This window comes from Saccopteryx leptura, chromosome X (genome assembly GCF_036850995.1).
Source record: "Saccopteryx leptura isolate mSacLep1 chromosome X, mSacLep1_pri_phased_curated, whole genome shotgun sequence".
Lineage (NCBI taxonomy): Eukaryota > Metazoa > Chordata > Mammalia > Chiroptera > Emballonuridae > Saccopteryx > Saccopteryx leptura.
In genome coordinates this window covers 89,276,142-89,289,808 of record NC_089516.1, presented here as the reverse complement: position 1 = coordinate 89,289,808, position 13,667 = coordinate 89,276,142, and the positions used below count along the sequence as shown (strand labels likewise).

At 34.5% G+C, this 13,667-nt stretch overlaps 1 protein-coding gene and 1 non-coding gene across 3 annotated transcripts in view; both read left to right on the top strand.

Annotated features, from left to right (window-relative positions):
- Window positions 1-13,259, top strand: part of FAM133A (family with sequence similarity 133 member A) — a 35,875-nt gene extending 22,616 nt beyond the window's left edge. For both annotated transcript variants that reach the window (XM_066357370.1, XM_066357369.1), the window contains exon 3: window positions 10,296-13,259. In XM_066357370.1, coding sequence (XP_066213467.1) covers window positions 10,398-11,126 — 729 coding nt within the window. In that variant the 5' untranslated portion in view covers window positions 10,296-10,397 and the 3' untranslated portion in view covers window positions 11,127-13,259. The remainder of the gene's footprint in view (window positions 1-10,295) is intronic.
- On the top strand, window positions 7,431-7,506 carry TRNAT-AGU (transfer RNA threonine (anticodon AGU)). The gene has a single exon. It is a non-coding gene; the product is annotated as a tRNA-Thr (tRNA).
- Window positions 13,260-13,667: the final 408 nt, after the last annotated feature.

Genomic DNA, 13,667 nt, shown 5'->3' with positions numbered 1-13,667 from the left:
GAAGGTGGAGAAAAGCAGATGGACACTTCTCTTGTGTGCCCTGTCTGGGAATCAAGTCCAGGACGTTCATATGTCAGGCCAACGCTCTATCCAGTAAACAAGAGCATTAGGGATTTTATGTGTTGCCCACGACACAAGTGAACCAGCCAAAGTTTAAATGTAAAAGATGGAACATATAGGAAGCAGAATGAAAAGGTGAGTTGCATGACTACTATTTAAACAACTACAGCTAGAACATTAGGCCAAGTCTATTTGTGGCTTCATAATCAGTATTTTAGTTTTCAGCAATTGAATGATTTCTGTTCTACTGATCAAATCATACAGTAAGTAGGTCAAATTTCTTTGGTAAGATGGTCAAAAAGAAAGACCATATTACTCCTTAATATTCTACAATGGTGCCTGACCAGGTGGTGGCACAGTGGATAGAGCGTCAGACTGGGATGCGGACAACCCGGGTTTGAGACCCTGAGGTCACCAGCTTGAGCACGGGCTCATCTGGTTTGAGCAAAGCTCACCAGCTTGGATCCAATGTCGCTGGCTCTAGCAAGGGTTTACTTGGTCTGCTGAAGGCCCACGGTCAAGGCACATATGAGAAAGCAATCAATGAACAACTAAGGTGTCGCAATGAAAAACTGATGATTGATGCTTCTCATCTCCCTCCGTTCCTGTCTGTCCCTCTCTCTGACTCTCTCTCTGTCTCTGTAAAAAAAAAAAAAAAAATTCTACAATCATCTTCTTTCTTCTTTCTCTTTCTCTTAAAAATAAGTATATTTTCTAACCTTTTATTAGGAAGTTTTCAAACACATAAAACACTTGGAAGCCTTTTTCAGTGAACACCTATATACCCACAATCTAGAGTCAAGAAATTTTATCAATTTCTTACATTTATTTTTTCTGTTTTGCTGCAAAATTTGAAAGTTACAGACTTCTTGATGGTACATATGCAGATATTTCAGCATGTTTTTTTTTCTTTTTTACAGAGACAGAGAGAGGGACAAATAGGGACAGACAGATAGGAAGGAAGAGAGGTGTCTCAGTATGTATCTTTTCAAAGTAAGGGCATTTATCTCCCATAATCTCCTTATTATAACACTTAAAGTATTAAAAATAATTCTCTGGTATCATCTAATACCCATTAACATTTGGTATTCCTAGATTCCACTCAAAATTTTTAAAAGCCTATTTATAGTGTAATTTTCATTTTAAATGCAAGATTCAATGATTTAATGCAAATTTACAAAAGTTATGTAACCACCATAATGTAATTTTAAAATATTTTCATTACTCCAAAAAGAAACTTCACATAGCTTTTTTTTATTGAATCAAGGTTCACACAGGGCATTTATTTTGTCTTTTTAAATCTTTATTCTAGAACAATCTTCATTTCTTCCATGTACTTTTAGAAAAGATAAACTGTTTGTTTTATAGAACATCCCACATTCTGAATTTGGCCATGCATTTTTTCATTATATCATTTAATTTGCTTTTCTAGCTCTCCCACGCCCAGTATTTTCAATTAAAATCTTGATTAGTTCTCTTTCTTCTAAGATGTAAGACTCATGCAATCATGGATATTATCTGTATTATTTAACACTAGTGCCTGCCTCATAGTAAGATTTCAATAAATGTTTGTTGAGTAAATAACTAAATCACCTATATTCAGATGGTATATATTATGCTATATAGATTAAACATTAGTTTAAGATATTTTTCTATTTTAAATTATATTATGGTCAAAATAAAGTTATAGAGCCATGATTTTTTTCTAATATTTATTAGATTAGTAAAACTGATGAAAAGCCAGTATTCTTCCATTCCAGCATACCATAAACATTTTATGTGTATCTCTAATTTTTAGGGTATCATGTTTATTTCCATGATTAAGAATTTTATGAGCATACATTTTGGAATATTTTAAGTCAAATAGATTAAAAGATTTTGATAGATCTCTTTATTAGAAAATTTAAGGGATTGAATAAATAATCTCTGTGTTCATATTCAGGGTTGCTGAGGGATTTCAAGTTAGAATTGACTTCTTCCATAGAGAAAAACAGGTATCTAGAGTTTCACAGTTTGGAGTAAATCAAACAAATGTATTAGAATCTTCAGATTCCTGATTTAGGTAATTATATATAATAACTATATATCATTTTAATGTCAGTCAAGGGTGAATAAGAGTCAGTAGAGTCTAATTGAAATAGCTAACTTCCTAATGTGAAACTTTTTCTGTATTCATGAGTACTGCATGACAACTGCTGCTGGCAATGTTATAATAAATTGGTAAGAATAAGTGGTGACATGTTAAGTGTCAGGTTAGTAAATTCTGAGACTCAGAATGTATACTGAAGCAGTGGATATAACATGGTAGTCTGGACAATGTTATAGCTTTTAATCTTTAGACATCTGAAATCTAGTAAGGAAAAGGGAAATTACAAATGACTATCTATGAATATAAATGGCAGAAACATATATAACTATATTAGGGAAAAGAAATAGATAGCAATAAATTTGGAGTAAAAAGAAAGAAACTCTTAGTAGAGCTTACAGAGTATGGAAAAGTAATGAAACATCTACTTCAGTGGTCCCAATTTATAGAAGCTGATATTTGCAACCAACTTAAATCTTATTAACATAAGACTCCCTTCTGCCCTTTCAGGGGAGCATTTGTCCTGTGACTTCCTGAACTTTAAGGATAGATATATGGTTACAAATAACCATCTTACTTTTGTTAGATTCTTTAGCTAGAATTTCCAGCCACTTTTCATACTACAACATTCTTTTTTTTTAACAGAGAGAGAGAGAGAGAGAGAGAGAGTCAGAGAGAGGGACAGATAGCAACAGACAGGAACAGAGCGAGATGAGAAGCATCAACCACCAGATTCTCGCTGCAACATCCCAGTTGCTCACTGACTGCTCTCTCACATGTGCCCTGACCACGGGGCTACAGCGGACTGAGTAACCCCCCACTCAAGCCAGCGACCTTGGGTCCAAGCTGGTGAGCCCTGGCTCAAACCAGATGAGCCCACGCTCAAGCTGGCGACCATGGGGTCTCAAACCTGGGTCCTCCGCATCCCAGCCCGATGCTCCATCCACTGTGCCACCGCCTGGTCAGGAGTACTACAACATTTTTTAATAATGCAGGCTTTATATCAGGCTGTAAGGGCTCCAATGTTGGTTCTAGCGTGTACAAGTTATGAGACCTTGGACAAGTTATTTAAACTTCCTGAAATTAAATTTCCTCATCTGTCAAACAGAGAAAATAATTCATGGAGTTGTGAGAATTATATGAGATAATTCATGTAAACCATTTGGAATGGTATGTGTGTGTTCAAGATGAATACTGAATAATTATAATTATTATTATAAGATTCATGATAATAATCATAAGAATATAAAGTATTTACATTTATATAGCCTTTTACAATTTTCAAACCATGGCCAAAGAGTATTTCATTGAACCTGGGAGCAGGAGATGGATTATAAAAAAAAATGATCATATATCAGCTGAATTTTTAGATATGAGAGCTGAGACACAGAGAAGTTATATTATTGTAGGATAGCACTTAACAAGTAAATGGGGAAGCTGGACCTTCAACTCAAATCGTAATGAACTCTAGTGATGATTTGCTGCATCAGTGAAGTTAATATAGTCTTCCTAGTGAAATTTCCTAAGATACTTTATCTGCCTTTGTCAAATCTATTTATACTCAATGCTCTTTCTTCAACTGAGAACTATTTTTTCTCGCCCTGAGGAAAAGTTCTGAGTTATCTCTTCCACATAGTTTTTTTCAAATCAGGCATCATGACTCAGTAGTCCCCTCTGATTTCAGCATAATAAAGTAATGGAAATACAGATTTTCAGTGTCTGACATTTCTGAGCACACCTTACTATTGTTTTCAATAAGCATCTATAAATTATTTATTTTAACAGAAGTCTATGTGCTCTTGCTGTTGAATTTTTAGAAAATATACATATGTAGTCATTTCTAATGTGAGAAGAAATGTGACATGTAAATGTACCCAGGGTCAATAAATAACTATGATGTTTTTAGTTATTTTATACCCAATATGTTCATATATATGCACACATTCTCTATTCTGTTTTTAGAAATACATTTAAAAATGTAATTTATATGGGTGGTGGCAAGGTGGAGAAGGTAGTGATTGAAGACTTGATACATGTAATATCAGGTAATGGTATTTAAAGCCATGCATATGTTTTAAACTGTGTTCTCTAGGAAAATAGTAAGAAATTCTCCTGATATTTTGCTACCTATGCTTACCTTATTTTTTATAAGTTGTTAGAAGAGAGGACAAGTATATCCTGGCACAACTAAATCCTAGAGAAAAGTTGACAGATTTTAAACTAAAATCAATTTGGATACACAGACTGTTGTTTCCAGAAGCATCTAATTATCCTATAATAGCATATCACTTTAATACTAAAATGTAGATAAAATTATAAAGAATAAATGGAAGGTACAGTTCTATCTCACTTTGAAAGTTTAATATATAATACGTAAATGATATTCTGTTTATATCCTGGTCTAGTGTGAATGAAATTGGTTTTACATGCTGAATGATAAAACAAAACAAAAAATAAACAAACAAAAACACTGATGTACCATCCTTTGTGACTTGAGAGATCTTGTCAAGGGTTATGAAACATTTGTTAAATAGGAGCTGGATCAATGAGGAAAAGATATGTGGAAAACCTTATTTTTGAGGTATAGTTTAATAGAAGTCATATCACATATATGGAAAAAAATTAGATTTCAATTAGCTTTGGTTAATGCAACATGGCCCCTTCATTAGTGGAACTGGAATTTGCAGTGCTTCTGGGACATTTTGGTTACATCATCTTAGCTACATCTTAACACATGTAAACATACATTATAGGTCAAAATTAGTTGTCAAGCTAAACTCAAAAATATCACTAGGGCTTATGCAAAACTTTTCAAATGCACTAACACAATAAGTACTTTCTTGAAGTATACTTAGTCAAATTTGGTCCTTACGTATACAATGATTTTCTACAGAAGGTTTCTTAAAACACTGACACTGGCACTATGCAAATTATTTTGTTCAAGGCTTTTTGACCAGGACAAAGTGGTAAAGGGGCCCTGAGGGCCTTTATTCTTTTCTTTAAACTATACATACTTTTAGACTTTTCACAGTTTCAGAAATGTGTGAAGGAAAGATTCATTTCTATGACTTTAGAAATAATCATAGCGTGAACTGTGTTGATGATGAATTAGCCATGTCACATAGAAGTCACATTGTAGTCAACACAGTGTGCTGAATACCATCTGTAAATAATTTATATTTGTCACTCAAGTAACAGATAATTCAAACTTAATATGCAATTGATTTGATTAAAATAATTTTATATATTTCCTAGATGTGCTCCAGGGCCTTAACATCTGCTATTCCTTCTTCTTAGAACATTCAATCACCTTTGACTTTTTAAATTATTCCTGTCTAATTTAACTCCTTCTTCTGGCTAGAAGGAGTTTATCCATTAGGTCTGAGATTATGTTAGTGTCTCAGAGTTAACCATCCGTTCTGAATTAGATCCCTCATTGTACCTTTCATAGCATCCTGTACTTTTCCTTCATCATTCCAATCACAATTATAATTATGTACTCATCTGTTTGATATTTGTGTAATGACTATTTGCCTTTACTAAAAGACCATAGTATCCATGGTCTATAACATGATGTCTGGCACAGAATATAATATGATCAAAAGGGGGTTTCTGTAGGAATGAATGAACAAATAACTATTATAACACCCAGATTACCAACAGAATAGTCACAGTTTATATGTAATCTTTATAAAAAATTAGCATAGTTCATACAAATACAGATACGATGATCAAGTTTTTCTTCTATTATAGAAGAAAAAGGTAAGCCACAACACTTAAATAAAATTTGAACTTTGTTGTTGTACTTTTTCTCTTGTTTCAATGTGATTTAGCTTAGGAGAAACGAACACAGATTCTGTATTTCTGAAGGCCTCCCACATCATTGGTCTTGTGTTAGCTATTCTACCCCTTGTAGTTTTGTGATTATTACTTTTTTTCCCTAGAGTTAGCACTCTAGCTAATTTTAGAGAGTGTTTTTTGTAGGCTTCATTTTCTCTGCGAACTTCTTGTATGCTGTAGTTAAATTGCATCAATTGTTCTGACTTCTTTTTCATTTGAAATTCTCCACAAAGTAAATTAATTTTCTGTCACAACTTTAGCCATCATTCAGTAACTTCTGATTCTATATTTCTAACTCAGGTCACATTCTAGATTGCCGATACCTATGTACCCAATTTCCTACATAAAGATTTATTTGGATGTTTCACAAGCATCTCAAACTTTATGAATCTAATACAAAACTTAGACCTTTTCTCAAAGTCTATGCCATTTCTTATTGTTAAAATCCAAGGGAATCTGAAAAGACCAGTGTAACAGACTTTATTGAAAGAAAGAAAGAAAGAAAGAAAAAAAGAAAGGAAGGAAGGAAGGAAGGAAGGAAGGAAGGAAGGAAGGAAGGAAGGAAGAAAGAAAAAGAAAGAAAGAGAGAGAGAGAGAGAGAGAGAGAAAGAAAGAAAGAAAGAAAGAAAGAAAGAAAGAAAGAAAGAAAGAAAGAAAGAAAGAAAGAAAGAAAGAAACCCTACCAGGCTGACTAGCAAGGGAGAGTCATGTGCCAGGTACAGTCTGGGACCGGGTTTTAAGGGTTTTGGGGAGGGAGGTAGGAAGGGTCATGGGGCATTTAGCCCATTGGCTGCTGGACCAAGGATTGTCTTTTATGGAAGTTTGCCAGGACTTCTCGGCTTGTGACATCAGACATTTCTTTGCGGTTAGTCATCTGCTGCGAGCCCTGAAACAGATTTACTGGCAGGGTTAAAGAAATGAAACCGAAGACTTATATTACCTAGTTTTCAGCATTTACTTTTATTTAGTTCTCAATCCGGAACCTTGCTCTAGATTTCTTTCTGCCCCTCAGCCTTTGTAAACAATTGGTCATTATTTTCAATTGAATACTCTAAATTTGTTTCATATTTCTCAATCTTCATTCATAATGCCACTGTTTTTAGGTCAGACTCTTATCTCTTGTTGGTGTAAATACTTAAGTGATCTCATTGCCCATAATCTTAACTGTTTCTAACTCATCTTTCACATTGTAAAATAAAAATAGTGTCTCTTCGACCCCCAAATATGACCATATCTCTCCTGCTTAAAATAGTCAATGTCTTTCTATTAGCTTCACTATGCACCCCATAGAACAAATTTGAACCTCCTTAGCATCACATTCAAAGCCTTTTTAAACTGGTTTCTGCTCATCTTTCTGTCTGATATCAGGACTAAATCTCAAGAAAGTGATATTTGAATGGATTATGAAATTCTAAGTTTCTAGTATTAAAGAGAACCAGCAACGGCCCTGGCCGGTTGGCTCAGCGGTAGAGCGTCGGCCTAGTGTGCGGAGGACCCGGGTTCGATTCCCGGCCAGGGCACACAGGGGAAGCGCCCATTTGCTTCTCCACCCTTCCACCGCGCTTTCCTCTCTGTCTCTCTCTTCCCCTCCCGCGGCCAAGGCACCATTGGAGCAAAGATGGCCCGGGCGCTGGGGATGGCTCTGTGGCCTCTGCCCCAGGAGCTAGAGTGGCTCTGGTCGCAACATGGCGACGCCCAGGATGGGCAGAGCATCGCCCCCTGGTGGGCAGAGCGTCGCCCCTGGTGGGCGTGCCGGGTGGATCCTGGTCGGGCGCATGCAGGAGTCTGTCTGACTGTCTCTCCCTGTTTCCAGCTTCAGAAAAATGAAAAAAAAATAAATAAATAAATAAATAAAGAGAACCAGCAACTTAAATATAAACTAAAAACCTTAAGGGATTTTGTTGATCAAGTGAAGGGAACAATGATATTTAACAGATCTTTAAAGTAGAAGTAAGAATGAAAAAGACAGAAAGACCTAAGAGGAGATGAACACAATTGAAGGAGTAGGAAAAATGAACATTAACAAGCAAATGAAATGCATGACACTATCATTAAGAGCCACTGTAACATCTGTGGCATTGAGTTTATGATATGTAGGTATGTTTGGTTGATTTAAAAGGTCAGATTCAATATGGAGACCAACAAACATTATGATATAGCTGATTATCTTTTCCTTCTATTTAAAAGACCTTATTGGTTTCCCAACAACTATTGTACAAAATCCAAGATTTTAAAATGACCGAAGAGGGCCTCCATGACCACAGTCTATTTTCTGTCTATGCAACCTCACCTCCTGAAACTGCTCACTTGCACTTTAGGCTTTATCAACATTAAATGCATGCTCTTCATTTAGATTCCAGTTTTGTTTGTTTGTTTTTGTTTGTTTATATATTGTTTTCTTCACCAGGAATATCCTTCATTTCTCATTTCCCAAGTAAATCTTCAAAATCTTATGCAGACATTACCAACTCCAGGAGGCTTTTCTGAATTCCCCTCTCCTCCAGAGTTACCTATCCATCTATCCACTTATTTTTTTATTATTGACAAAATATTTATTGAGTAGTTTGTGCAGTCCAAATACTGTGTTACTTACTGGAAACACCATGATAAATAAAATATATCTTTACCCTTCTTGGGCTTATATTTAGTAGTGGATGCACACACAAAACACACATCCAAACAGTCACACAAATAAAATCATCATCAATTTATTAAGTTTTATCAATAAAATAAATAAAAAACTGGGATATAGAATCATGAAGATGAGTGGTAAATACAGAGGCAACCTACTTTTGCATAAGGTTGAGCCATATGAAATTGTGGGTATTTCACTGTTCGTCCTATATGATTAGCAGTCTATATAGTTCAACCTAGTAGTTGCCTTTCTGATGACTTGACATTTAAAGTAGACATGAAGGATGATGTTGGAACTGGCCATGGTGGCTAAGCTTGGATCATAGCATATTCCATAAAGCAAGAGAAGACTGGAGAAGATGAGTGACTGAGTGAAAGTAAAAGATATAAAGAGAACAATTCATATAGGACCTTTATAAGAGTTTGGATTTGAGCCTGACCAGGCAGTGGCACAGTGGACAGAGCATCAGACTGGGACATGGAGGATCCAGGTTTGAAACCCCGAGGTCACCAGCGTGGGCTTATCTGGCTTGAGCTCAAGGTTGCTGGCTTGAGCAGGGGTTCACTCGGTCTGCTGTAGCCCCCAGTCAAGGCACATGTGAGAAAGCAATCAGTGAACAACTAAGGAGCCAAAATGAAGACTTGATGCTTCTCATTTCTCTCCCTTTCTGTCTGTCTGTCCCTATCTGTTCCTCTCTCTGTCTCTCTCTGTCTCTGTCACACACACAAAAAGAATTTGAATTTGATTCTTATTAAAATGTAAATCCACTGGAGTATTTTAAAATTCTTCTGATGGAATGGAAAGGAACAAGGGTAGAAATAGGGCAATCATTGAAGAAGTTGATATAAGGAGGCAATGTAATGTTGTGTTAGGTGTGGAGGGTTCAGGGTCTGGTTGCCTTGGTTGAATTCAAGTTCTGACATTTATTAGTTGTCACTTAATGTAAGTCACTAAAATTTGCAAAGCCTGAGTTTCTCCATCTGTGAATTAGTGATAATAATAGAATTAACCTCATGATATTAGTCTTGAAATTTAATGAGATAATCCATTGCAAAACACTAAGCAGTCCCTGGCAGAAAGTAAACACTTAGTAGATACTAAGATTAATAGTCCAAGTGAGAGATGATATTGCCTCGATTAACTTGATAACAATGTATTTGGAGAAAAATGAATGGATATGAGACCTGTTGTGGAGTTTTAAGCAGCAAAATTGGATTTGAGAGTTGAGTGAGAAAGATTTTTTTCAAGTGTTTCTGAATTTCTAGATTTCTTTTAAAGAATGGAGTGGATTGTGCTGTACATTTTTAAGTCAAAGATGTCTGCTTAGTACAGAAGTTTGCAATAAAAATTTCTCTCTCTTTTTATACCATGTAAAGCAGAACAACAACAAAAAAATAAAAATGGTACATGTTATACAATATGAAAGGAAAAAAAAGTTATTAAAAATTTAGATAACAGAACTTTATGTGAGGTATATAAAACACTTTATGTTTATTTGTACCACAATGTCTAAAATATGCAAAAATATTAATTATGTATGTTACTTGTTCCAAAGTTCTAAGAGTTTGAAATTTTCTACTCTACTATGTGATAGCAATAAACAATTAAGCTTATGTGTTTATATTGTTTTATATTAAAGTTGTTTTGTAATTATGTTATTTGCTTCTCTCACAGAATAGAGCTCACTTGGTATACCAGCAGATGAAGAACTTAAGGAGAGTGTGTAACCTTATTCTCCTTAGCAACTGAAAGTCTTCTGTGGAACCATTTGGCAGCATGGGCAAGCGAGATAATCGTGTAGCTTATATGAATCCTATAGCCATGGCCAGATGGAGGGGCCCATCTCAACCTGTAGGCCCAACAATACAAGATTATCTGAATCGACCAAGGCCCACCTGGGAAGAAGTGAAGAAAAAAATAGAAAGTAAAAAGAAAGGCTCCAAGGCATTAGCAGAATTTGAAGAAAAAATGAATGAGAATTGGAAGAAAGAACTAGAACAAAGCAGAGAGAAAGCATTAAGTGGAAATGAAGGTTCATCCAAAAAAAGAGAAAGAAAGAGAAAGAAAAAAAAGAAGTATTATCAATCTTCATCTTCTTCATCAAGTTCTGATTCTTCCAGCAGTTCTTCAGATTCTGAGGTTGAGAAAAAGAAACGAGGAAAAAAGAGAAAGAAAAAGAAGAAGCATTCACACAAATCATCAGAAAGCTCTACATCTGATTCTGAATCAGATAGCAAGGAATATGAAAAAAAGAAAAAGAAGTCAAAGGATGAAACAGAGAAAGAAGAGTATATTAGAAGTGCCAGCAGAAAAAGAAAGAAGTCTTACCCTGAGGATAAACCTTTATCATCAGAGTCCTCATCAGAATCAGATTATGAAGAGGAGGTACAAGCCAAAAAGAAGAGAAGACATGAAGACCGAGAAAAAACAATGGAAAAAGCAAAGAAGAAGAAGAAGAAACATCACAAGAAACATGGTAAAAAGAAGAAGAAGAAGTCGAGTTAAGTCACAAGTCAGGATAACATCAAGACAACAAAAAGCAAGATTTTTCTTTAAAAAAGTAAGGTCTAATAGAAAATTCAACTGTGAATGTTAGGCCTATTTACCAAAATGCATGAGTTTCCCTGTGTTAATAATAGAACTATTCCTGGACTTTGAGTTGCCAATCAAATGCCACTGTGCCAGAAAAGGCCATAATTGTTGCCTGTAGCTTAAATATTGGACTTTGTGTGTTTTTTCTTCCAGTGTTTAATTGCGCTGACAGCTAAAACCCTGTTGTCATACTAGTGGTTAAAACGTTTGGAATTAAAGTAAAATGTTTTAGTAATAATTTTGACAAAAATATATCTAATTTTAAAATTATTTAATTTGGACACATGTTTAAATATAATCCAAAATATCCAGACAACTATAATTGACATTTTTGAAGCATAGACTTAACACTGATGTCTCAAAATCCTTACTTTTGAAGATAAGTTTAGTTTACTTTACTTTTCTCCTTAAAAACTTTTGTTTACATGGGGAAAGGGCTTGTGGGGGAAAAAAGAGTTTGCTATCACTTTGGCTAGCTGAATAGTGTGCCTTTGATCCTTACACATTCTATTTTTGCCAGTGCAGCAGCCATTCTTTTCTTACTTAATGAAATTCTTGTACGTTGTATGCTGTTTGAAGTGAACAAGAAAGACAGCAGCTTAACAGTATAAGTAAGCCCCCAATTATATAAAATTTACCTCTAATTCAACAGTATTGAATAGTCTTTAACATTAGAGTGTTATATGGTTTGCATTAACTTTGATACCCTTTGGAAGGGAAAAATTTTAAATAGACCCTGGTATTTTTTGATTAATAAAGATTCTGAAATATTTTGCATGTTTTATATTATTAATTTTTGATTATCCAGGGATATTCTATATAACCAGTAATCCTTTTTTTATATGATTTATTCTTAAAATACAAGTTTCAAGTCTGTAATTTCTTAATCTTACTATATTAATTTCATTACTGTGTTTAATTTCACACTTGCCAAAATATTGAACATGTAAAAAGAAGGTTTTTAAAAAATATGTAATGCCTTCATATTGAAGCTGGTTTATTGTAAGCAAGATGAGTGCCAGACCTCTAGTATGCTGTGTCTTGTTACATAAAACTACTGCCACAATTATAGTAAATATGCTGATTTAATGTTTGTTGTCTTAAACATTAATATTGAATTAAAATAGAAGTTAAATTTGGAAGATAATATAATTGATCTTCCTATGTTGTATTTTACTAAGATTTGGTGCCTCATTTGTGTTGCTGATTCATGATAACCACTGAAGCTGAAATGAGTTGAAAATTATTTTTACTTTACACTTTTATATATCAGAGTAATGTGATTTATAAATCAATGTTACAAGAAATTTCTGTTACAGCAGATGGGCTAATTGTAACGTCATATGTACAAAATATTTTGGTGTGATGAGAGAGTCAATTGCTATTTTTTTTAAATTGCTGATTTTGTGTCAGCTCCCTTGAATCACAGGCTGTTAAAATTGCTACATATATAAAAGACGTCTAGTAGATAAATAACATATTGGTTTCTCAAATTTTTGGAGTGGAAATAACAAAACCTCTCAGTAAGGTTCGTGGAAAATTATAAATGTAATACCGTGTTAGATCACCTTGAAGCTTCATAACATTATGTTTTCTAAAATATATATATATATCTATATGCTGATAAATTTATTATATTTAAGGGATATTTTGTATCCATATAGAGTTTTTCAAAAGTTGTTGTTCGTTAAAATATGAAAAAGCTTATATTATTTGTAGAATGTGGCAAAGACATTAACAGCTTATCAAATGTACTTCTATCACTTCCCAGCCCTTTGTAGTTAGGCAATGCCACTTAATTACTTCTAGCAGAGGGTTTACAGAGACATTGTAAATAGAAGTGATGTGTCGTTTCTATACCAGAGCCACAGAAAGTCCTGCATGGAACCTCCAGCTCTCTCTTTATCTGCCACTGTGACCTGAAAGCAACGTTCTCCAAACTGGGTACCTACAAGATGGAGGCAACCTGGATCTCTTGTCAATGTTTATAAAAGACCTCCCCAGAAGAGCTGATGGACTTGCAGTGATTGTTTTCAGAGTAGTAAATAAACTGTTATGTGTTAAGCCACTGAGATTTGGAGTCTTTTTTGGTACCACAACATACATCATCTAACCTAATCTGACTAATAACATAGAGCTCTAAAATGTTTATTTCATTATTCACATAAAATCTTCCATTACATCTTTCTGTAATCTGGAGATTGATTCAGAGGTGATCGTTTTTGCATAGTAGAAGGAAATGCAAATTTCATTTGCATTTTTTAATGTAATGACTGTAAGAAGAGAATGGTCTAGCATAATATTTCATGCTTATCAGCAATGCTGACAGACAAGGAAGTAAAGCTTCATTATTCCTCTGATTATAGCCAAAATGATCTTCCAGTAAAGGAATTGGGAAAGAAATATAAAAAACACTCAGTGGTGACTTGATGAAGAAGAGGAATGCTGCTTTTT